This window comes from Cyprinus carpio, chromosome A12 (assembly GCF_018340385.1).
Source record: "Cyprinus carpio isolate SPL01 chromosome A12, ASM1834038v1, whole genome shotgun sequence".
In the NCBI taxonomy this organism is placed as follows: domain Eukaryota; kingdom Metazoa; phylum Chordata; class Actinopteri; order Cypriniformes; family Cyprinidae; genus Cyprinus; species Cyprinus carpio.
This window is the reverse complement of record NC_056583.1, coordinates 19,036,531-19,061,434: the sequence shown is the minus strand read 5'-3', so window position 1 is coordinate 19,061,434 and position 24,904 is coordinate 19,036,531. Positions and strand designations below refer to the sequence as shown.

The 24,904-nt window shown below is 35.8% G+C and overlaps 2 protein-coding genes across 2 annotated transcripts; one reads left to right on the top strand and one right to left on the bottom strand.

Moving 5' to 3' along the window:
- Window positions 1–40: 40 nt before the first annotated feature.
- Window positions 41–6,634, bottom strand: LOC109046634 (BTB/POZ domain-containing protein 17-like). The gene is made up of 3 exons (XM_042767995.1): window positions 6,287–6,634; window positions 4,103–4,385; window positions 41–2,338 (listed from the first exon to the last, which is right to left on the bottom strand). Exons 1-3 carry the CDS (start codon window positions 6,378–6,380, stop codon window positions 1,252–1,254), a joined length of 1,464 nt encoding a protein of 487 aa, XP_042623929.1. The 5' UTR covers window positions 6,381–6,634; the 3' UTR covers window positions 41–1,251.
- A 7,916-nt stretch (window positions 6,635–14,550) lies between these two features.
- On the top strand, window positions 14,551–24,276 carry LOC109052894 (probable G-protein coupled receptor 142). Its single transcript, XM_019070326.2, has 3 exons — window positions 14,551–14,927; window positions 20,951–21,098; window positions 23,274–24,276. The coding sequence occupies exons 1-3, from the start codon at window positions 14,898–14,900 to the stop codon at window positions 24,224–24,226; spliced, it is 1,131 nt and encodes a 376-aa protein (XP_018925871.1). The 5' UTR covers window positions 14,551–14,897; the 3' UTR covers window positions 24,227–24,276.
- Window positions 24,277–24,904: the final 628 nt, after the last annotated feature.

The following is a 24,904-nucleotide window of genomic DNA, read 5'->3' as shown; positions in this document are numbered from 1 at the left end:
CTTCTTTCTTTTACCTTCATTATCAATGATAAACTCGAGCTTTTGTGAAAGCATCATGCATTTTATTGTGTGTTTTGCACAGGGGAGTGAATACTAAACATACTTTATAACATGCAAGGAAACTGATCTCTCAGAAAATATGGGCACAAAGATAGGATAATACAGAAAAATAACTAAGAATAATTATATATAGCCTATAACATCACTTGCTGTTCTAAATAATTAAATAACTATCACAACTGTGCAACATTTCAAGACATTACAGGTTTGAAAGAGATTTGATATTTCTCTTTAAATTAACAATAGCACCTTGAAACACTTTAAATAGCATATTAAACCTTTAAACGTTAAGAATAATGTGTAATTGTGTTTCTTGTTTGCGATATACATTAGGCTATTATTTATGCTAGATTCAATACTCTGAGTCATGTGCACTTTCACTTTCTTTGTCCATTGAGTCCAGTGTGAACAAATGATGTTGTGGTAATTATACAGAAATTGGTTTTCCTAAAAAGGAAAGGGCTTCTGCCTAATCAAGTAAAAAATACCTTTGATATGAGTTATATCTGCAACACTAGTGTATGTCATGGCCTATATTAAAGCAATAATTGCTCAAAAATTACAATTGTGTCCTAATTTACAAAACTTTTATTTCCTTTCCTTCATGGAACGCAAAATGAGATATTTGTAGCAGATTTTCAAAACTGTTCTTCTCCATACAATGCCAGTAAATGGTGACCACAGCTAACAATCAAGGTAAATTTTTCAATTTTAGTCTGTTCTTCACACAAAAATAGTCTTTAGAAAACTTGGAATGTAGTGCATGACTAATATTTATACTGTTAAGATGTATGTATAGTGTTTTTGTGCTTTTTAGAGCTTGACACATCTCGTTCTACATCCACTTTCACTAAAAGAGAGCAGCATTAACATTCCTCAAAGCATTTCCTTTTGTGTTCCATGGAAGAAAGAAAGTCATACAGGTTTGGAATTAAACAAGGGTGAGTAAATGATGACAGAACTTTACATTTTAGGTGAACTGTCCCTAAAATTTTGTACATGTGGATTAGCGCATTTCACTTTTTTTTCCCAGAGTAAACCTCTAACTTCCAGTAGCCTACAATATAAGGACAGTGGAGATGCACTTCATTAGCGTTAATCACATTAGACCTAAAGTTTTTATTCCATGCATCAAAATTTTTTTAGATCTTCTTAATCTAAAATGTTTCCTACTTCAGTGTGCTTGTTACATTATTTCTTGGTTGCTATGAGAGTCTGGTAGATAGGCTTTACAATGATCTGCAAGTACAGCGATCCATCCACCAGGTACTCAGATGTGCGATATTGCAGGTCCACGCCAGCCAGGAAGTCCCCCACCTCCTCTGTGCTTTGGTGGAAACTGAAGATATGCCGCACCACAAGCTTGTTCTTCTGCTTTGTCAAGATGAGTACCGTCTTTTGGAAGCTGACACCTGCAAAATCTGCACTGGAAGTTGCAGGTGTGATGATGATACGAGGCCGGGCAATGCTAATTCCTCCATCGGGCCGTGGTGGCTGCATGGCACCTTGCTCGGTGTACATGGGCCGCATGCTGAGAGGGAGCCAGCGGGGCGAGAACAGGGCGTTCCATGTCACCCGCTTACTGGAATCAGAACCGCTCGGACCCAACTGGGTCTGGAAATTAGTGCTTCGGTCATCCCTTGCCGGGTTGCTTATGACCCACTGAGATCCCCACATAGATGAGAGATAGTTGCGGGGCACGAAGAGGCTGCAGTTTACATCGAAAAACTTGGCCAGGTGAAGTGGTGAAGCTGAATGGAACTGGTACGACATGTAGAGAAGATCACGCACCGACTCGTGGTAGCGTGTCATGATCGGCGACTGTTGCTGCAAGCGGAAGAGTTCGCATGGAGGGATCATGGCGTAGCGCACCAGTCGAAGGGCGTTCTCTGCTGTCAAGGTATCCGGGTCATTCTGGGTGAACCAGATTTCAAGCGCCTCAAACAATTCCAGCTCGTTCTTCAATACTAAATCGGAGCGCTGCAGGAGGGTCATTAGCAAGTCAACACTAACTGACGGCCATTCTTCACTCTGAAGCACCGATGACAGATTCCACGATAAAAACTGAAGGCAGTTGTCTCTCAGCGCCGTGTCACCAACCGACACGGCATACTGGTACCAGCCCACCACGTGACCGCCCAAAGAATCAGTGGCCAGGTTCTGGCTCATGTACTGGGTTAGTCCTTGCTGGAGGCTGGAGATGCCGTACTTGGCAGCCAGTCTGTGCAGTGGAGTGGCCTGGTCTAACTGCAGTGTGAGTTCACCACAATACAGATATCTGCAAAACAGAAGAAAATGGGTCCATCAAGGTTCATTCAGTGTATCTTACACAAATTGCAAATTTTAATTCAGTGCCTGAGTTTAAAGGTAGCAAACAATAAGCAAAGTCATAAGTGCAATTTTTTTATTTTATTCTATTCTATTATTTAAATTTATATTATTGTATTAATGTGTATTTAGTAGTAGTATTATAGTACTTTCATATATTTAATACTTTTTTAAACCTTAATTTTTATTTCATATTTAATAAATTACTGTTTTTACATTAATATAATTAATAATAATAATTAACAGATTCTTTTAAATTAACTTGATTAACTTACTTTATTTTTATAAAGTTAGCTGACAAAATTGTGGTGAACGTTTGGCTGTATTGTTTTGGCCAGATGGTTAAATTTTTTTTATTATTATTATTTTTATTATTATTATTATTTCCTTTCCTTCATGGAAAACAAAGGAAGGTATCCACAGCAGAATATTCTATAATTTTATATTTATTAAATTAATTTTATTAATTTAAGTTAGCTGACAACATTGTGCTGAATGTTTTGGCTGTATTAACTATTTTGGAAGTAGCTGAGAACTGGTTGAGAAAAATAGTGATGCAATTACTTATGCTTATTTCTAAACTTGTGTTAGAAGCTTTGCAGTTCGTCTTCCTGTCCTTATGATTTGAATTCCAACTCCACTTCCTGCAGGGTGTGTCTAATTCAATTCATATTTCAGATCATGAACTGAATGAGTGCTAACATTTTCTGCCACCCTGGTATGTATTTAACAGGCTGTGTCAGATATGGCATCCAATGACTCTGTGAGCCAAATGGGATTGTCACCTAAGAAAATAATATGCATTTTACTCTTATAGAAATATACATTTTTATAATAATGCATTTTGTTGGGGGTGTTTACAGCTGTAGTTTTATGCTTTCACTGCCTTGTTTGCCTTGTTTTCCTTTTTTTTAATTCTGATGTATCTGATTGTCCTCTTATCCTTTGGATCACTATAAAGGAAATAAAACCCCAAACAAAAACTTCAGCTCATTCAAAATAAATGAGTAGGCGGCATGTGTTCTTGTAACCAAAACATCTTCTCACGCTAGCCACACATCACTATTGTAACATCACCCTATTTGGCCCTTCTCGTTATAAAGCTGATTTACATAAGAGCAGAGAGTTCATTTTTTAAATATCGCTGTTGTGTTTCATTGATCTTATCTGCTTTTGGGTCTGAGCTGCTTTGACAGCAGGAAGGTTGCAGTTCCAGCACTGGCCATTAGAGAGAGTCTTGGACATGTGTGGGATGGGAATGTTCTCATAACTGGTCATGTTCTAACATGTTTTAGGCTAAAATGTTGGGATGATGCAGCACTGCAGTTTTGTATATTTGTATATTTTGCAGTGCTTAGAAAGTGAAATAGCATCAACAAAATCTTCCACCTCACATGCTTTTGTAAATAAAATGTTTATGATGCTCTACAATTCTAGTTTAGGTTTATTATTTACCTAAATTATTTAAATATGTGCTCAGTGCTTTTATTTTATTCTAACACACAAAAAAAGACATTTTAATATTAAGAATATTATTTGTATCTGTTTTTAAGCTTGGCAGTCATTGTCACTGTATTTTTGTTGTATGGTAAAAGACAATGTTTCAGAATTTCTCCTTTTGTGTTCCACAGGAAAATAGTATTTTATTTTTAAAACACTTATTTTAAGAATAATAAATAATTAAAATATAAAAACAATATAAATTAAAATAAACCTGATGAATTTCTCAAACACGGCAGTGCATTCCGCTGTTTCTCGCAGCACTAGCGTGCTTCTGTTGCGGTTTCTCAGCATCTCCTCAAACACTCGGCTCTGCAGTGATAGCACCAGCGTGTGGGCTTGGATAACCTTGACCTCATCTGCATCCACTGTTTCCACACGTAAGGAAATGTCACTGTTATTCCCCAGCACCAGAAGGCCCTCCAGCCGTGCTACAAGCCCCTGTGAGTGACTGATCACTTCTGTGGTGCCTTCAACCAGTCCCTCTGCCCTCAAACCTGCAAAAAGAGGGGGAAGAAGTGTAATTATCAATTGACTGCAGTGACTAATCATCTAGATTTAGTCTGATTTGTTGAATAGAAAGTGCTGTTGACTGTTGAGTGGAACTTGCTTTGAGAAACATGTATTTCTCAAACAATGGGTGAGTAGTAGTTATCCATTACATTATGCTGCTTCATAAAGGCCTTGTTGACAAATAGGTATGTATTCTCTGCTTTGGCTCAGCATTGAAACTCAATTTGCAACAATGTAGCAGGCATCATAACCTGACTGGTATTGGTTTTCTGAGTCTGATTGTAGACATTTTGACCTTAAATATACACACAGTTCGATGTGGCATTAATGGCTTGTAATGTTGACCTTGTTCCATATGTATTTTATAGATCAACTGTATAGCGCCTGGATGATCAAAATCTATATATAAAAAAAATATTTTTTTTAAAAAAAGGTTAATGTTGGTAAATTTTTAAGCCACGTTATTATATTCTTTTTTTGAAAGATGTCTCTTATGCTCACCATGCATTTATTTGATAGAAAATACTGTAAACACTGTAATTTTCTGAAATATTCTAACAGTTTAAAATTAAAACGTAAAAAAAAAATGTTTTATGTTTGAAGTGATGTAATTTATTCCTGTGATGCAAAGCTGAATTTTCAGCAAAATTTCTTCAGTTTTCAGTATCACATTTTCCTTCAGAAATCATTCTAATATGCTGATTTGGTGATCAAGAAACATTTCTTATTATCAATGATAAATACAGTTGTACTGCTTAATATTTTCGTGGAAATCATGATAGCTTTTTGTCAGTATTATTTGATTAATAGAAAGCATTTAGTATTTGCATGAAATGGAAATCGCTGAATCAATTTAATGCATTTAATGCAAGTATTTTAAAAAATGTAGTGACCCCAACCTTTTGAACAGTACTGTACATAATTATGATACACATCACATAATAAATATATTTTATTATAAATGATACATAATTTCCTATAAATATACATGAGATTATCTTAAATATTTCTTCTTCATTTTGTCTTTTTTTTCAGAACTTTATGTTTGCTAGTGTGTTATATAAAGTGCTATATAAATAAAGCTGACTTGACTTGTTTCTGCTAGATTCTAAATCATAGATTTACAATATAGCTAGTCTCTGACTTTTGGACTCCTCTGTATTTTGAAACAACTTTTACATGTTAAAATTTTACATGGTTAAATACAAATATAGTAGAAGTCTTAACCCTCCTTTTTGCCCAGAAGGGAGCAAGTGTTTTTAAACAGAATGTGTATTCATAATGGGCAAATGAATCTGGAACTTCATGATCATCCAGCCTAGTGCATTTGCCTGAACACTGGGTGTCATTGCAGAGTTCTCGGAAATGCCAATGAGCCGCTTGTGTGCATGCTTTTGTTTGCATTGGTGTGCGTGTGAACGAACCACTTCTAGTGCCCTGGTTTCCTATTACTTGTTACCACATAAAGTACAAGCCGTTATTAATCATAAAACAGATCTGTAATGAAATACAACATAATAACAGAAATGAAAGAAAAGGCTCAATGGCTGCTGAAACATTTTTTGTCATCAGATTCAAACAATATAATTGTCTTTTAAAACCAGACATGATTAGGTATGCAATTGTCTTTGATAGAAAATATGTGGGCATAATTTTTTTTTTATTTGAAAACATGCTTTTTGTATTAAAAAATCTTGATGAATTGAAGTTTAACTGATATGTTATAATCTATTAATCTCTTAACATGTAAGTTTGCAAAGTGCAGACTTCAGACTCCAGACTCATTATTTTCTAACATCCAGTAGATGAAAAAACAATAACTCTGACATGATGTCCAAACGAAGCATCTATCATCTGGAAGAAAGCGCAAGAAAAGTCATCTTACCTCCATGGACAAGTTGCACATGAGACCCGGCGGCCAAAAGCAAGAAGAGCAGGTAAATGTACTCAAGCAGCCCATTCCCCAACAAATAAGCCATTTTTTTATTGTCCGATAGCTGATTTGATCTCCCTATTTTCTGTCTGTATTCTATATTTTTGTCTATTTTCTTTCTTTTCAACCCTCTTCTTTAATTTAATTTTCTTTCTTTTGTTTCCTCCTCCTCCTCTTCAGTGGATGATGGATGGTCTGTCGGCCCCCTTCTCTTTATGCATATAGGCTATGGTGCATAACTAGTATGTAGGTTACTGGTTGTTTTGGGTTAGTTCCACCCTCACAATATCCTATCGATCAGTGGAACCTGTGGGGGGCGGGGAGTTCGTTTCGGTGGGCAGGAATGGCAGTTGCCATGACAACGGCTTTGATTTTGACTTTTCTCTTTTCTAATGTTGTATGACACAGATCCAGAGGAGGCCTCAGCTGTTCGGGCAGAGCGAGCATGGAATTTTAATCACAAATTATAACTGTAATGGAAAACTGCAGGTGTGTTTATGCAAATGTATCAGCATGCATAAATGAATACATGCTTTTGTTAGAATAGCACCTATTTTTATGTTTCATTGAAGAAAAATGTAAGTAAAACATGCACGCCTGTAGAAAATGTGTCTGTATGATGCCAGGGTGTTGTGAGAGGTTAACAGGAAGTTGCTATATGGTTGCTTTTAGGGTAATTCACTGCTGGCAAGATGGGCTTTTAATAAAACATTGCAGTCGGAGTACAAACACATTTTTATATAAATTTGTTGTATTCTGGATATGAAAGAAATGCAAACAGGTTTGACATAAGGCTGAGTAAAGGAGAGAATTTGTCAGTTTTGGTGAGCCTTTTCTTTAAAATGGCATAACTTGAATAGCACAACATCCTGCTCAATTTAAAATATTATGCATGTCCGTATCACAAATGTTTCATTCTTAGAATTAGAGGTTTGTTCAAAGTCTAAGAAGCAGGCCTAGTAATAGAACTGTCTAAACATGGCACCCAGAAGTATTTTAGATCCTTGTACTTGTCTGTTAAGCATTGAGCCAGTCACTCAGCCAGACTGAACATGTGGATCCTATTACATGCTGTCCACACTCAGGATCAAAAGAAGGATTGGAGTCTATTTCTCTCTCTGTATGTAAGGACATCCACCGCTGCTGCAGAGTCCTCTAGTTAGAGGTTATGTCACTTGTTTACTGCCAGTCAAAGGAGCAGTGGAAATGTGCTGAGAGAGCCTGAACATTGGCTGTGTGACAAGGCAACACCAGAACCTATATGTGTGTGTGTGTGTGTGTGTGTGTGTGTGTGTGTGTGTGTGTGTGTGTGTGTGTGTGTGTGTGTGTGTGTGTGTGTGCGTGTGTGTGCGCAGTGCATGTGTGAAATGAACTTCCGAGTAAAATTTGGGTAAATCATTTACTTAGGAGAAATCCTAAAGCTACAATCAGGCCGATCGTGACCCTGATCTAGACTAATAGCAATGAATGGATTCCTCTTAAGGCTACATCATACAACATTTGCTTGGGGGAATATGAAAATTGATTGGAACAAAGCCCAGTCAGAGTTTAAAGGTAGGGAAGGTGATTTCGTAAAAGGCTAGCAATAGCAAGCTACTGTAGCTTTGAAAGCAAGATCCCACCTTCCCTGCATATTCACTCTGCAAAGCCACACCTACTCCAAAACATATGAATCTGAACAGGCAGACCAGAGGCTAATCAGCGACTCAATGACAGATGGCCTTGGTGGAGGATTGAATACCACGCTGTCAGGTTACCTCATGTCTCATTCACCGGTGAGAAGACATTACAGTACAAAGCGCATAATATTAAAATAATAAAAATACAAATAAAATACTGTTCGTTGACAGGCAGGTAGGACAGCCTATCGCAATGTTCGGACCGAAAAGTCTGATTTATTGAACATTTTATAGTCCTGCACATTCCACAGGTGATATAATTACATATTTAGATCATTTAACTTATTGATTGCTATCGGGATGTGAAGAGACTTACAATCAACATAACAATTTTCAGCAGCCATTACTCCAGTCGTCAGTGTCACATGATCCTTGAGAAATCATTTTAATATGCCGATTTGCTGCTCATTAAACAATCTTGTTATTATCAGTGTTGAAAACAGTTGTGCTGCTTAATATTTTGTGGACACTGTAATGCATTTTTTTTTCAGGATTCTTTCATGAGTAGCTGTATTTATTTGAAACAGGGATTTTTGTAATAAATGTCTTTACTGTCAATTTGATGAATCTGTGCTAAATTAAAGTATTAATTTCTTTAAAAAAAAAAAAAACATTTCAAACTGTCAGGACCTGTCAGTCTTCTGTTCACTTAGTTTTCATTATCATGGACTTTTAGTTTGTTTTATTTCCTGTTGTCTATGTTCTAGTTTCCTCCTGCTCTGTTTAGTTAATATGGCAATTAATTTGATCATCACATGTGTCTTTTAGTTTGTCATCATTGTATATGTATGTGTCTTTGTTCCCTCAGTTCATTGGTGGTTGTTGTTTGTGTATCATGCACGCTATTATTACCACATGTTTATTCTATTATTAAATACGTTCATGTTGGAACTTTCTGACTCATCTCTTCTTTGTGTCTTTTAAAACTGTGACACAAACATTGTATCTCACATCTGATTGGCTAATTATTTATTTGGTACACCAAAGCCACATAATGCAGGATAATGTACAGTCAGCTGATAATGACCAGCTGATTATACCTTATGCCTTACTTAATGTTTGTATTGTCTCATTGGTGACCTGTCCTAGGAACGGTCAATATTATTGTAGAGTGCTAGAGCAGTAACTATGAGTTATGCAGTGACTCATAGACAGTGTTATAAAGCAGTAAGCTTCCCGCAATAGCTTTCATATTCAGGTGAAAGAACAGCAGTCAGTGACAAGTATAAAGGCCATATTATTATCAAGTCCACATTGAAAAAAATCTAGTGTAAGGTTGATATTAAAATTTTCACTCAGAAATTTCAAAGCAGAAAGACTAAATTAATATTCTGTAAAACACTCCAATAATCTTTGTAAATTTTTCCCTCACATTTTTAGATTTACATGTTTACAGCAATGATAATTGACAACTTAATTTAATATGACCACAGAACTTTTGGTTTGTTATTTTGTACTAGTAATTCATGCTCTAGTAATGTACCTCTCAGTGAAGTGAAAGCCAGTCTGATCAGCCTGCAGCTATATTGATTGATGAGTGTCAAAATCAATGATACAGTGACCCAGCAAGCCTAGTTCGATTCCATATATGTCCCACTTGGCACCTCTGTTTGCAGTATCTACTGCTCTACTGCCTTTCGGCTGTATATTGTGTTGTACTGCATATTTTTAGTATATTTCCTTCGAATTTAGTTAATTATTTTGGTTTAAAATTACGTTGTCATTCATGTCTCCAAAAATCACTAAACTTGAATGGGCATTGTCACTAGAGGGCAGTATTGTCGCAAGCTAAATATGCCATTGATAACACAGAAATGTGCATTGCTGATCTAATTTTCTGTTGTTATAGAGACAAAGAAACATTAATAATCCATAACTCATCACAAAAAGGTCATCTGTGTTTATCTCTATACATTCATTACTAATTTGCTTTAGTTCATGACACTTATTCATCTGTTGTTCATTTTATCTTGACTTTCTCCCTTCATCTCCCCAACATGCCTCAGAAATTGGTAATTAAATTTTTTTTTCATTAATTTTTTTTTTCATTAATTTTTTCATTTCATTAATAATGTTAGTCCTCTCACAGCAATCACATTACCTGCTTTTATAAATGTATGTGTTTAGATGGAACAGAAGGACCCTTCACTTTAAGTGCTTATATGAGTATGAATTAGTGTTGGCAATTTTTTCTTCTTCACTCTACAAAGACTAGATAAAAGCAAAGTATCAATTCAGAGTGGACAAAGTGGACATAACCGCTCTCTGCATCACAGCATGTTTAATGGCTCTTTTGTAAAGTGGAACAACATAATAAATTTTTTTAATTTTTATATATATATAAATGACAGGATTTATAAGCCTGTGTAGCATACACTTTAAAAAAAAAAAATCTCTGACATTTGTGGTAAGATATCAGCAGATGTGGTTGCCAGAACTTCAACGCGATAGATTTTTTAGTGATATTTTTTTTTTTAAAGAATTATGTTATATTCACAATAAAATACCGTATTTCATTAACTGATGTACTGTTAATAAACCAACATATTGAAGTACTAATATCTGTTTTGAACCATTGTAATGCACTGATAACCACCAAAAACTGGTGGTGATGAGAAAGCCACATGATGAACCAAATCTCATCACAAACAGCTTTTTTACGAGCTGAGGAGGGCAATACTTACATAGAAGGTGCACAGTGTCATTCACACAAACATTAAACCCCATCATGGTGACACATGATATTGAAATAATGCAATAAACATTAATTTAACAACATTAGATGTAAGATTAAACCCTAATGTACACAACTGATAGGAAAAAACTAAGAAGAAACATGTTATTTCCACAACAACAACTACAACACCACAAAAACATCAAGAAGTGTCATGCAGGGAATTCTGGGAGTGTCAATTTACGGTTTTTCATTGTAAATTATACAATGACTTTTTCTTTTTCACTTCCAAAAACCGTATTTTAAACAGTATTTTACCGTAAAAATACATTAAATGTAATTACATTTATTCACTGAATATAGTATGGAAACTTACTGTCAACCAGTTAACAGGTTTTTACTGTACCATTTTTACAGTCTTTTACCATTAAAATCACAATAATTTTTCACAGTTTAGAGCTGTACACGTACACATTATGCTATGGAAGCTGAGATTTTTGTAGGCCAAATGAACAGAGACTGACCACTTCTACTATTTAGATAAAATGAGGGAATTTTGTGAAGTACAAACTTCTTTTTAACTCAGAGCTGCTGACTTACACTTCACAACACTTGTTAGTAGTCATGTTGAGTGAAGGAATTGATAGACAATGGTTTGGAATACAAACTATGACCAGCCCGATAACAAATGTGGGATGATCATGTTAAGAATATATTTATAAAACTATAACTCTGGCATGTTTCAGATCTGACATGTTGAAGTGGAGCAAGCAAGCAATGAATTGAATGCAATGAACACTATGAAAACATGGATTCCAAGTTCAGACCAAACAAAGTTGCTTGCTTTTCTTTTAAGAGAAATGTTTTATTGGTGTCTCTGCCATCTAAAAATGTTATGATATACGACTAGTGTGACAACATAGTTGATCTCTGCACTTTGATGCATAACTCCTGAATACAAAAAAATATTCTTGTATTAGGGAATGTTGTGTCACTGTCAATGGAAAAATACTGAAATGCAAAAACATGTATGTGTTTAGCACATTTTTATTTTGTGGGAATTTTTTTGTGCAATATTTTATTATTTTAGTGCATTATTATATATTATTTCAATGGATTTTATTATATTTTTATTTTGGTATTTTATGTTTTGCTAAAATGTATTTTCATTTCATTTAAATTATTTTCTATTTCAAGTTTGTTTAGTTTTTTTATGTAAGTAAAATCAATACATAATTTTACTAATTAACAAGAAACACAGTTTCACTGTAATGCAACTGTAAGTAAAGAAATGGTTGCTTAAAAGAGAGAGAGAGAGAGAGAGAGAGAGAGAGAGAGAGAGAGAGAGAGAGAGAGAGAGAGAGAGAGAGAGAGAGAGAGAGAGAGAGAGAGAGAGAGAGAGAGAGAGAGAGAGAGAGAGCATCCATTCATCCCAATAGTCACTTTCTCTCCTCCTGAGTCCATATGGTGGTGTACATTTACTTTTTGTTCCAATCATTTGGAGACGTGATGTTGCTGGCTGGTGAGGGAATCTAATTCTTCTAGAAAACATCTAATACATTTTTTGATCTGGCTAAAAATTGGACATATTGGACATCATTAAATGAACAAAATGAACTGTAACAGTACCATTGTACATTGATGGTATCAGATGGTAATACCATGGTACTAAGATACTGATGACATGCTAAGCCTAAACCTTTCGAGATTACTGTGAGTCTACCATCGTAGGTCAAAAAAAACAAAACAAACAAAAAAAACCTTGGTACAACTAAATTAAAAAAGCCAGATTTGATTCAGATTTTTGATTGACTACAAATTAGGTAACATTTTGAACAGTGTTGTTAATTTTAACTAAATTAATAAATCAGAAATAAAATATTATACACAAATATTAGATAACATAAGAAGATTAGAAATTTTGACAGCTGAGTCAAATAAAATAAGTTTAAGCTGCAGTAATAAAATTACTAAAACTGAAATAGATATAAAGGTTATACTTTATTTTAAGGTGTCCTTGTTACAATGTAATTATACATATAAGTACTGAGTAATATTAATTAACTTCATGTACTTACTATATGGTTAGGTTTAGGATTTGGGTTTGGCTTAGGGTTGCTTGCATGTAATTATGCATAATTAATTGTTATTATAATAGTAAGTACATGTAACGTGTAACAAGGACACCTTAAAATAAAGTGTTACTGATGTAATTTAAAGCTAAATAGAAATATTAAAAAAATGAATAAAATGACAAAAGCACATTATGACTAAAACTTAAAGGGATCATATGATGCTTTTTTAAAGATCATTATTTTGTGTATTTGGTGTAACAGAATATGTTGACATGCTTTAATGTTCAAAAAAACACATTATTTGTCAAATACTGTACATTATTGTAGGTTCCCAGCCTTTCTCAAATGTGTCGTTTTCTACAAAGTCCCTCCTTCTGACAAGCACATTCTGCTCTGATTGGCCAACTGACCCAGTGCATTGTGATTGGCTGAACATCGCAAGCACTCGTCGGAAATGTAACGCCCCTTTCCATAATCGCAGCTTCAATTTTCAAAATAAATGTAAAGACAGTTAATAATGTCCTTAGTTTTACCATCAGTTCAAGCCCGAAAGGGAAACAGAATCGCGTGACAGACACAGTGATGAAGCTTGTATGTATTTGCAATACATAAGCCACGGACGGTTAAGAAAGCTGACTCCACTGTGTGACCCTCTCTCTCTCTCTCTCTCTCTCTCTCTCTCTCTCTCTCAATTCAATTCAAAAATTGCTTTATTGGCATGACTGTAAATGAAACAATATTGCCAAAGCTTAGTGTACATGGACAAAAAGATTAAAAAGTCAGAATTACGTCCTCTCCTAGGTTCACGAAACAGTCATCCATAAAATGCATTGCTGTTCTGTTGTAAGTAATCTTAAAGATTCCTAAATGCATCTACTTTTGGGAGGCCAAATAAAGTGCTTTTGCTTTCGCCTAGATACACACAGCATCTCCTTGACATGGCTGCTTCAACACTAACTGCGGTTACTGAAACAACGCCTTCTTTCTTTGCGTGAACATTTGGGCGGCATTACGCAAATATTTCCACATTGTGACGTAGACGTGGGGGCGTGTTAGAATGAGTGGTTTTAGGGGGGCGTGGCAGAGTCTTAATTTTGATAAAGAATATCTCTTTGGAGTTGAGACTTTAGTCTTTGCAACTTTACAGATCTTCTTCATGCGCCAAGAGCTTGTAACACTCCAAAGAGAAAGAAAATTGAAATCGCATCATATGACCCCTTTAAATTGACACACACACATAGACACACACACACACAATCCTCAACAAAATAACTAAAACTTATATATAAAAAAAGAAAACTACAAATATAAAAAATAAAAGCTAATTCACAATGCTTTTAAAAGTGCTAGCATATAAATAATACTAAAATGAGGTTTTGAGGTGTGCTACTGTAAGTGATTAGACTTACAATTTTCTGCTGTTGGATCATTAAATGAATGATGATGAAAATACCATGAACTTACATTGAAGGATTTATTTACATATTTACATATTACAAACCAGAATACTGGATTCTTTTGACTTTCCCCTGTAAGCAACCACCTAGCGACCGCATAAAAAAGTGCTAAAGACCACTCATACCCTGGCAACATCCTTGAAGAGCCTAGCATCATGAAGGGTGAGCAAGCACCATTCACATTTTCTTCAGTGAATGTACAAATCTATTGATTCAAATGATTCAAGCTTAAAAAGAACCACAGAAGCTATACTTAGGTTTAAGCTAAATTTACATTCACATCACAGCCAGAGGAATCCTATAAAGGGCCCTAAGAAGAGCACACAACAGATAAGAGCTCCCATGGGTCTGGTGGCATTGCTGTGTGAAACTATACACCCTTCTCCTCATGCGTCTGCACTATATTGACTTCCCTGTGAAAGACAGACCTCTATATATATCTGACTCCCCTTCATCTGCTTCCCCCGTTTACCAAAATCCTCCCTATAGAAATCAGCCCTGCTTAACCCCTCCCTCCCTCTCACTATCTCTCTCTAGCTACTTCCATAACCTCCTCCCGAACTCGCTCTGTGATTGCAGTGATGTGTCTGTTATTCAAAGACCCTTGTCCTCCCTCCCCGTCCTCCTCAAGGGTTGCCTGGCTGGGCATCGGCGGTTAGGACTCCTGCTCCAGAGTCCATGGATGGGGACCTGCAGCGATTTGTGAGGGTAAGAAAATCAGTCTTTATCTGATGGATCACTTAATTTTTATTTAAGAGTGTTATGTGAATTTACTAAATTGACCATCGGTTGCAGATACTCTTATTGTTACTGTGTTTATGCTGTATTTGTAAGGCATTTTATTTAGTATTTCATTATATTGTAAAATGGAACGAACATGTCAAAAGGCTAAGCACTTGGAATCATATTTTAAAACGATACCAGTGATGAATTAGCAGAAAGTATCACACAATAACATTTGTGTCACTTAATTAACAATTAATAATTGTTAATCTATAATATTCTCCATAAGACCCTTAAGACTGTGATAAGTAAATTTTTTATAAAATGTTATATAAAATACATGTATTAAATTTACTCTATAAAACCCATATATATATATATATATATATAATTTATAATTTACTCCATATAACCCTTGAGGCTGTGATATGTTAATATGTTTTATTGTTATTTAATATATTTTTATGAAATGTATTTAAAAACATATAAAAATAGAATAAATTGTGAGGTTTATATATATATTAATTTGATATTTTATTTATTAATTTAATTTATATGTATATATATATATATATATGTATAATATATGTATAATTTATAAATTATGTTTATAAAAAGTATTTAAAAGTATATAAAAATAGTAGGACTCCAAAACATCCATACGTGAGAAAACAATAATATTTTATGTTCATATAATGTGCACTTTCCACTGTTATTTACATCCTTTTACCAAACAGCTTTTTAAAAACAAGTTTTAACTGGTTTGTTCTAAACATAAATCAGTTATTTGACGTGTTGTGTCCTCTGTGTTTTGTCATCTTAATATTTTCTCCAAGAACTACCGGATATCCAGAGGTCAGCTCTGGAAGTCATAAAAGATTGCTTTAAAAATGTGTGCCATTGTTTGTAAGTGCCTTATGTAATCAAGAGACTATGAATTTCAAGATTTCTGTTTCTGTCATGTTCTCTCTTCCTTTTTAAAAAACAAGAAAACTTATGCTCTTTACCCTGCGTGTCCTGATATGGACGATATTGCTATACCGTCTTCCTTGAGCTTACATGTCTCAGGTGTACCAGTCGAATATGAATAATTGAGCATGTTCAGTAGAGCAAAAAGTCCATGGAGAGAGATCTGAAACCTTACACATTGACTCCCTGTACATCTCAGAATGGAAAACAGATGCCATTTATACTTCACAAGAGACAGTGTAGTTTATTATTTGGTATGGATTATTAATAACGGTTTATTAACAGATATGGATGCTTGCATGGGTAGCTGCTCTGAGGCAGGGGGCAACACACATGAATTGGTACAGTAATGGAAAACATTGCTGTTTGACATTCACATCATTTGAGCTGTGCTATAAGCTGCAATGTCATGCTTTCAGCTTAAACAGATTGTATGAGTTATTACATATGAATCTTTTGAGACCCCAATTCTAGACGGTAGCCTCTGGATGGGAACTTTGGATATCCCTGGTCATGCAATTAAGCTCTTGTTATATATGAGGAAACAGAGACCAGTAATGCTTTTGTTTTAAGACTTAAATTGTGATCAGAATGATTTTTTATTTGGCCATTAAGTTTTCTTAACAAGTTCGACTCATTTCATGATCCTGACTCTTGAATATGAGCTTGTTAGATAGAGATGTTTTTCTATGATTTAAACCAGCAAAAGCATACTCAATTCATCTGCATCATTACTTTAATGAACTTATTAAATAAACATCATTACTTAGATGAAAATATTATAGTAAAGATATATGTAAATATTGAAGGTTGTTTATTATGTATTGTAATATTGGTGCATTTTTATTGAAATTATTAAATATATTATGCGCTAAAGCATGATGGTATAACGATACCATCCATATCAGGACACATGAGAAATGGCTTGTTTGGTTGAAATTATGGTTACCATGACTGAAAAAAAGCATAAATATCCAAATATACATTTTATAGTGCCACAATGCTAAAATATATTAAGAAATATATTTCTAATTATATCACAAAGCCTATAAAATTGTACTTTAGAAAAAAAAAAGGATGGCAATGAGAAATAAAGAGCTCCCCTAGGTATTAAAGTCTTTCACTAACAGGCATGTCTAATGCATGAGATCAAGTTTCTATAAAATCTAAACCTTGTAAGAAAATGTCATTTATAATGTGTGATATGAATATTTGATCACATCTTGAATCTAAAATCATCAGTCTCTTCATATTGAGGAGAGAGGCAATGAGCATTTGAACTGCTTTGTAATCATAATCACTTGGGATTTTTTAACTACCAACTACCATCTAACACAGTTCATCTTTCCTAGATACATGCTTTCATGAAAAAAAAAAAATGTATTTGAATATTGAGTATTGGTGCTACCAGTGAATCCAACTTTTTTTAACTAAAGCTAGAGGCACAGAGAAAGCAGCATATCATATAAACACACTCACATAGACCCACACATACACACACACACACACACACACTTCTCCTCATTATTTGTGAATCTCTTAAAAGAGCAATGATTTGTTTGGAGAGATATTTTCAGAAGGGAGAACAACATTAGTAGAGTACATTAGTAAAACCTCTCTTCTGTATCCTAGCACACGCTCACCTGTAGTTAAAGATTTATATTTTATCAGCTTCTGTATCAAACAACTACAGAGTCACAAAGAGATATAAAAGTCTCATTACCACATGATGCAACTGTCTGTAATAATAGGATTATGCTCCTCTGGAAGTGGAAATTATAAGATTCTTTTCTAATTTTACCATTGAGAAAATACAAAATCAGCTTTTTTAACATATTTGTGTCACTATTAATTCAGAAATGCATTTTGAAAGCACATGTTTTCTTAGTTTCGCACAGATTTAATGTCAAGCTCAACCATTCAACCCTGTTATTGTAAGATAAAATATTTGTTGATTATTATTTTTTAACTATACAATCTGTTTATACAGTATAAGTATATATATATATATATATATATATATATATATATATATATATATATATATACAGGTCCTTCTCAAAAATTAGCATATTGTGAAAAAGTTCATTATTTTCCATAATGTAATGATAAAAATTAAACTTTCATATATTTTAGATTCAGTGCACACCAACTGAAATATTTCAGGTCTTTTTATTGTTTTAATACTGATGATTTTGGCATACAGCTCATGAAAACCCAAAATTCCTATCTCAAAAAATTAGCATATTTCATCCGACCAATAAAAGAAAAGTGTTTTAAAATACAAAAAAAGTCAACCTTCAAATAATTAAGTTCAGTTATGCACTCAATACTTGGTCGGGAATCCTTTTGCAGAAATGACTGCTTCAATGCGGCGTGGCATGGAGGCAATCAGCCTGTGGCACTGCTGAGGTGTTATGGAGGCCCAGGATGCTTCGATAGCGGCCTTAAGCTCATCCAGAGTGTTGGGTCTTGCGTCACTCAACTTTCTCTTCACAATATCCCACAGATTCTCTATGGGGTTCAGGTCAGGAGAGTTGGCAGGCCAATTGAGCACAGTAATACCATGGTCAGTAAGCCATTTACCAGTGGTTTTGGCACTGTGAGCAGGTGCCAGGTCGTGCTGAAAAACGAAATCTTCATCTCCATAAAGCTTTTCAGCAGATGGAAGCATGAAGTGTTCCAAAATCTCCTGATAGCTAGCTGCATTGACCCTGCCCTTGATTAAACACAGTGGACCAACACCAGCAGCTGACATGGCACCCCAGACCATCACTGACTGTGGGTACTTGACACTGGACTTCAGGCATTTTGGCATTTCCTTCTCCCCAGTCTTCCTCCAGACTCTGGCACCTTGATTTCCGAATGACATGCAAAATTTGCTTTCATCCGAAAAAAGTACTTTGGACCACTGAGCAACAGTCCAGTGCTGCTTCTCTGTAGCCCAGGTCAGGCGCTTCTGCCGCTGTTTCTGGTTCAAAAGCACACACCTGTGCACGGTGGCTCTGGATGTTTCTACTCCAGACTCAGTCCACTGCTTCCGCAGGTCCCCCAAGGTCTGGAATCGGCCCTTCTCCACAATCTTCCTCATAGTCCGGTCACCTCTTCTCGTTGTGCAGCGTTTTTTGCCACACTTTTTCCTTCCCACAGACTTCCCACTGAGGTGCCTTGATACAGCACTCTGGGAACAGCCTATTCGTTCAGAAATTTCTTTCTGTGTCTTACCCTCTCGCTTGAGGGTGTCAATGATGGCCTTCTGGACAGCAGTCAGGTCGGCAGTCTTACCCATGATTGCGGTTTTGAGTAATGAACCAGGCTGGGAGTTTTTAAAAGCCTCAGGAATCTTTTGCAGGTGTTTAGAGTTAATTAGTTGATTCAGATGATTAGGTTAATAGCTCGTTTAGAGAACCTTTTCATGATATGCTAATTTTTTGAGATAGGAATTTTGGGTTTTCATTAGCTGTATGCCAAAATCATCAGTATTAAAACAATAAAAGACCTGAAATATTTCAGTTGGTGTGCAATGAATCTAAAATATATGAAAGTTTAATTTTTATCATTACATTATGGAAAATAATGAACTTTTTCACAATATGCTAATTTTTTGAGAAGGACCTATATATGATATATATATATATATATATATATATATATATACTGTATATACAGTCCTGTTAACCATTGTGACTGATGTAATTTTTAATTATTGTATTAATTTTTACATGTATTTTTTGTTAAAGATAGAAAATAGCAAAAGTACATAAACAGCATTTTCTAAAGGTTAAGTACCTTTAACTGACTATTTCTTTCTTTAGATAATTTTTTATCTGTTTCAAGCATTTCTTGCATCAGTGAATCTTCTACTCACTGAAATTCATGTCATTTATGTATTCATAGTTGGGCAGTTGCGGCCTAATGGTTAGAGAGTCTGACATGTAACTCAAAAGTTGTGGGATTGAGTCTCTGTTGGGGGGAGTGAATGTACAGTGCTCTCTTCCACTCTCAGTACCATGGAAGAGAGCACTGTACATTCAGGTGAGACCCTTGAGCAAGGCACAAACCCCCAATTGCTCACTGTGTGTGTAAACATGGATAGGTATTGTGCAGAGCACAAATTCAGAGTATGGGACACCATACTTGGCCACACGTCACCTCACTTCTTTATTTATGGAAAGAATAGCTCCAGTCCGAACAAAGACTACAACATAACTCCCCAGTAAGGCAAAGACAGATGAAGAAATTATAAGGTGACAGAAGACCAATCATCACTGCCTTGTCCAGTTCTCACCCAAAGCGTGAATTTGCCCATCTAAGAAGGACAGTTGATGAAGCAGCCCCATCATAGCAGGCAATCATCTTCCACAACATAAACCCTCTCTCATATTGTTTTTTATTTTATTTTTTTGCCAGGAGGAAAGAATGACTGGCTTATGAATAACCCGCAGTTCAATTCCAATAACAACACAAAAATGGCACGCTGCAAATGGGAGATGCTTGACCCTTTTTATACAAGAAAAGCACCAAAGCACATTAGCAAAAAAGTTGTTCATTAAAACCCAAAGATGTCATGAGGTAAAAGGAAATATACAGCACAAAGCTATCATTTCCACTCTCTGCACTTGGGTCTGAAAGCAAATAAACATGTTTGGCACAGAGCTGATCACCTCATCCTCTCAGGAGGGGGCAGTTATGGGAGTAATCAGTGCTAAACACAGAAGGAAAAGTAGAAAGTGGAAAGATAAGACAAGTAAATGAGGGAGAGTGTTGTGCACTGTCTCTAGGTGACTGTTTTTAACCTATGAGGGCAATCTGCCTCTGTCATTAACACAGTGACCCGGTAAGAGGACACCAGAGCATAGTAAAATTCCTTGCTGAGATGCATTACACCTTCTCTTCTTCATTCTGCACTGCAGACTCCATGTTACAGAAAAACAATAAGGTTAATTTCACATTGATTTCAGTTGCTGGGCAAAGGTTTAGGGTCATATTCAGGTACTGGAGTTTTAAGGTTTCCTTCCTGTTCTCTTTCCTTTTACAAGAGGAACTCCGATGCCATGATTGATTGGCCCAATGGCACAGTGCCCAGCCAGTGGGAGGATGAGAGCAGCGCTCAGGAGAGGTCAGAGTGTGTGCTGGCTTACATCCCTGTCGTCTACTACAGTACTCTGTTGTGTGTTGGAGTGCCAGGTATGAGATGTGCATTTTAATACCTATTAACATGGGTCAATTAAGACCAGGGTCGTGGATATTTGAGAATTGAATTGAGAATGCTTTTTAAGTTAAGAATCAAGATTAAATTTTGCATTTCATTTAGGGAAGTAAGATGGAATGGAATGAAAAGGTGGTTTTTAATAAAACATTTATTTTTTCTATATAAATTACCTCAGAACATGCAGTATTTCAGTTTGAGAAGTTAATTGTTCTTTCGCCATTGTCCATAAAATAAGTTAATTTATTATTATATATATATTACAGTATACTATAAATGACCATATTTAAATCAAATGCAAATTATTGTATATGATCGTTTATAGTATATTTAACCTTAAAGGGACAGTTCACCCAAAAATGAAAATTCTGTCATCATTTAGTCACCCTCAAGGTTTTTAAACCAGCGTGATTTTCTTTCTTCTGCTGAACACAAAAGAAGATATTTTGAAAAATCTGGGTTAGTGTTTTTTAAAATGTTTCTGATCCCCATTGACTTCCATTGTATTTTCTTCAATGGACACCAATGGGGACCATCAACTGTTTGGTTACCCACATTCTTCAAAATATGTCTTTTGTTCAGCAGAGGAAAGAAACTCCCACAGATTTGGAATGACAACTAACTGGGTGAGATGATGACAGAATTTTAGTTCTCTGTCCAGCCTGAAACAATGTTATTTATTTATTAAATAAATAAACTGAGTAGTATATATTAACATATTAATATAACAATCAAATACATTTATAATAAATTATCTTTTATTTTATGGACCTTTGTGGAAGAACACCATTTTCCAGAATTGGGCTGTTTACCAAAAAAACCTCAAAATGGAGCCAAAAAACATAAAGCAGTTCATGAAATAAATGTGTGAAATTTCTTACTGAATTCCCAATCCTGTGATTCTAAAATTCAATTCAACATTCTGTGGAACATAGCCAATTCAAACTTTCATTAAAGCAGTGTAGCAATTACTGTGCAATAAATAAATAAAGCCCATGAAATATGGTGCATAAACTGTTCCATGTATAAAATATATATTTTTGGCACATGGGAAATGGATTGTCTTCACCTTGAGTCTTTTGATGGAGGATGGTCATGGTAGATTAATTCAGTGAGACACACATCAGACCAGTCGAGAAATCATTAAGTATCCACAAACATTTTCCTACAGCAATCCTAGGAGAGACTGACAGCTGCTTGAGGACAAGAAAGGAGATCAATAAACCAATCAATACAAATAACAATTAATTAGAGACTCATTTGAAAGCCACCCATAAACTGCTACTATAAATCAGATCTGGGTCACAGACAGATGCTTGGTGTTCACAACAGCCAATTTAAATCATTTTAATAGCTGTCTAATATAAGATCTCTTTAGTTTACCCAAAAATGAAAATTCTGTCATTATTAAAGACTTTCTTACTTCTGCAGAACACAAAAGCAGACATTTTGAAGAAAGTTAAAAATGTTTTGTCCATACGATGAAAGTTAAATGGGTCCAAATCATCATTGTATGGACACAAACATTCTGAGATATTTTCTATATTCCTTTTTTTATGTTCCACACAAGAAAGTAAATGATATCAGTTTGGAACAACATACTGTAAGCAAGAATTTTTATTTTTGCATGAACTATCCAAAGGCTTTTCTGCTGTGGTATGACATGGTAAGTAAAGTTTGATGGAAAGAATAACAGCATATGGGTTTGAAACACAATGAGTATGAATGAGAAGAAATCATATTTTAACTTGATTTGATTCAGTTGGGTTAAATTCTCCATAGTTTTATTCAATTTCATTCTGCTGTCCCTTAGGTAATAGAGACATGTCTTTTTTATAAATTGTTTCACTATATAAATCGTTAAATCTCCTGTTGTGTCAACCAGCAAAAACAGCACAAAATCACTTGAGTTGAATCTTTTCTTTGTGGAAAATCAGGGCAAAGGTTCCCGTGGGCCACCATGTTCTGTAAACATGACCCCCTAATCTTTTACTTCCCATCAATCCTGCTGTGTCAACTCCCTCCATGACCTTGATTTCTATCTCAGTCTTCTGCCTCTCCCTTCTCTGGCCTCATTCCCTAACTGTTTATGCCTTGTCCATCCTCCTCTACCTCAATACTTCTTTCTAATTCCAGTTGTCCCCTTTCCCTAGTGAACATCCTGACGTTGGTGGCTCTTTACCGGCTGTCTGTTCGTACTCAGAAGGCCCTGTACGTGTATCTTCTTGCTCTAACTGGTTCAGACATCCTCAGCCAGCTGTTCATCATCTTCGTGGGCTTCCTGTTGGAAACGGCCATGTTTCACCGAGACGTCCCTGTGCTGCTGCTGAGGTCGGTCAGTATGATGGAGTTTTCCGCCAACCATGCATCCATCTGGGCCACCGTACCCCTCACGGTGGACCGCTATGTCGCTTTGTGCCACCCACTACTCCATCGGCAGATCAGTTACCCGGCACGAGCCCGGCGGATCATCGCAGTGGTGCTCATATTGGCGCTAGTATCTGGCGTGCCGTTCTTCTGGTGGTCAGACATGTGGAGGGTCAACCGTGCACCTAACAACTTGGATACTGCCTTGATTTGGACCCACGTGACTATTATTTATTTTCTTCCATGCTGCATCTTCCTGGTGCTAAACTCCTTGATCATTTTGAGGCTCCGGAAGAGACAGCGACAGCCGATGTGCCAAGATGAGAGCAGGCAGCAGCTGGCAGTGCCAGGCAAGCTGGGTAAAACCACAGCTATGCTCCTAGCAGTGACTTCTGTGTTTGCTGTCCTGTGGGCACCTCGTACCGCAGTGGTACTCTACCATCTCTATGTGTATTCGGTGCACAATGATTGGCGAGTACATTTAGCATATGACTTAGCCAACATGTTAGCCATGCTAAACACTGCTGTGAATTTCTTTCTCTACTGTTTTGTCAGCAAACCTTTTAGAGCAGCAGTGAGGGATGTCCTATTGTTCCGGTGGGGACCGTTGCACCCACGCCACCCCCTACATCACCAGCGCACTGCTGCCAATGCCTCCACCTCCTCTGTTTTCAGCTCCAAACGTTCCCAACGAGAGGTCACCCCTCTCTCTCCCAAAAGGGTAGACATCAAGATGTAGTACTGCTAAAAGGGATATTCTGTTATCATTTAATCACCCTTATGTTGTTTCAAAACTATATGACTTTTCTTTTTTTGTCCATACAGTGACAGTCATTAGGGTACATTAGGGTTTGTGGTTTTGGAACCCATTAAATATTATTATTTTGAGAAAAAAAATGCTGAAACATTCTTCAGAGTACTGAAAGAAAGTCATAGAGCTTTGGAATGAAAGTTTAAGTCAGTATAAATGGTGACAGAATTTACATTTTTGATTGAACTATCCTTTTAAGCCACAACAAAGCATGGTATTTTTCTTAGAATTAAGTTCAAAGAATTCAAATTAGTGGCTTTTATGGATTTAAAAGTTGAAAGTGCGGTCACATTAGCGAAATGTCACATGCAAAAATGGTCCATTGTCTATAGTGCAGCAATGTATGAACCAGAGCTCACACAAAATTCACTTTTAAACCAAGCAGCACTCTGTTGGTCATTGCTGCAAATTCGTTAGACCAACCTGAATATGAGCAAAATCTAATCCTATTGTCATGAGTGGATTTCGTCCATGAAATTTCACAATTTTTTTGAGCCACAGTAAATGTCACCTCAGCATTAGTGTGTAATTTTGCATGATCGGCATCAACAACAGAATAGAAAAAATACTGACTTGTTTCCCACGTATCATCCTCATAACAAACAG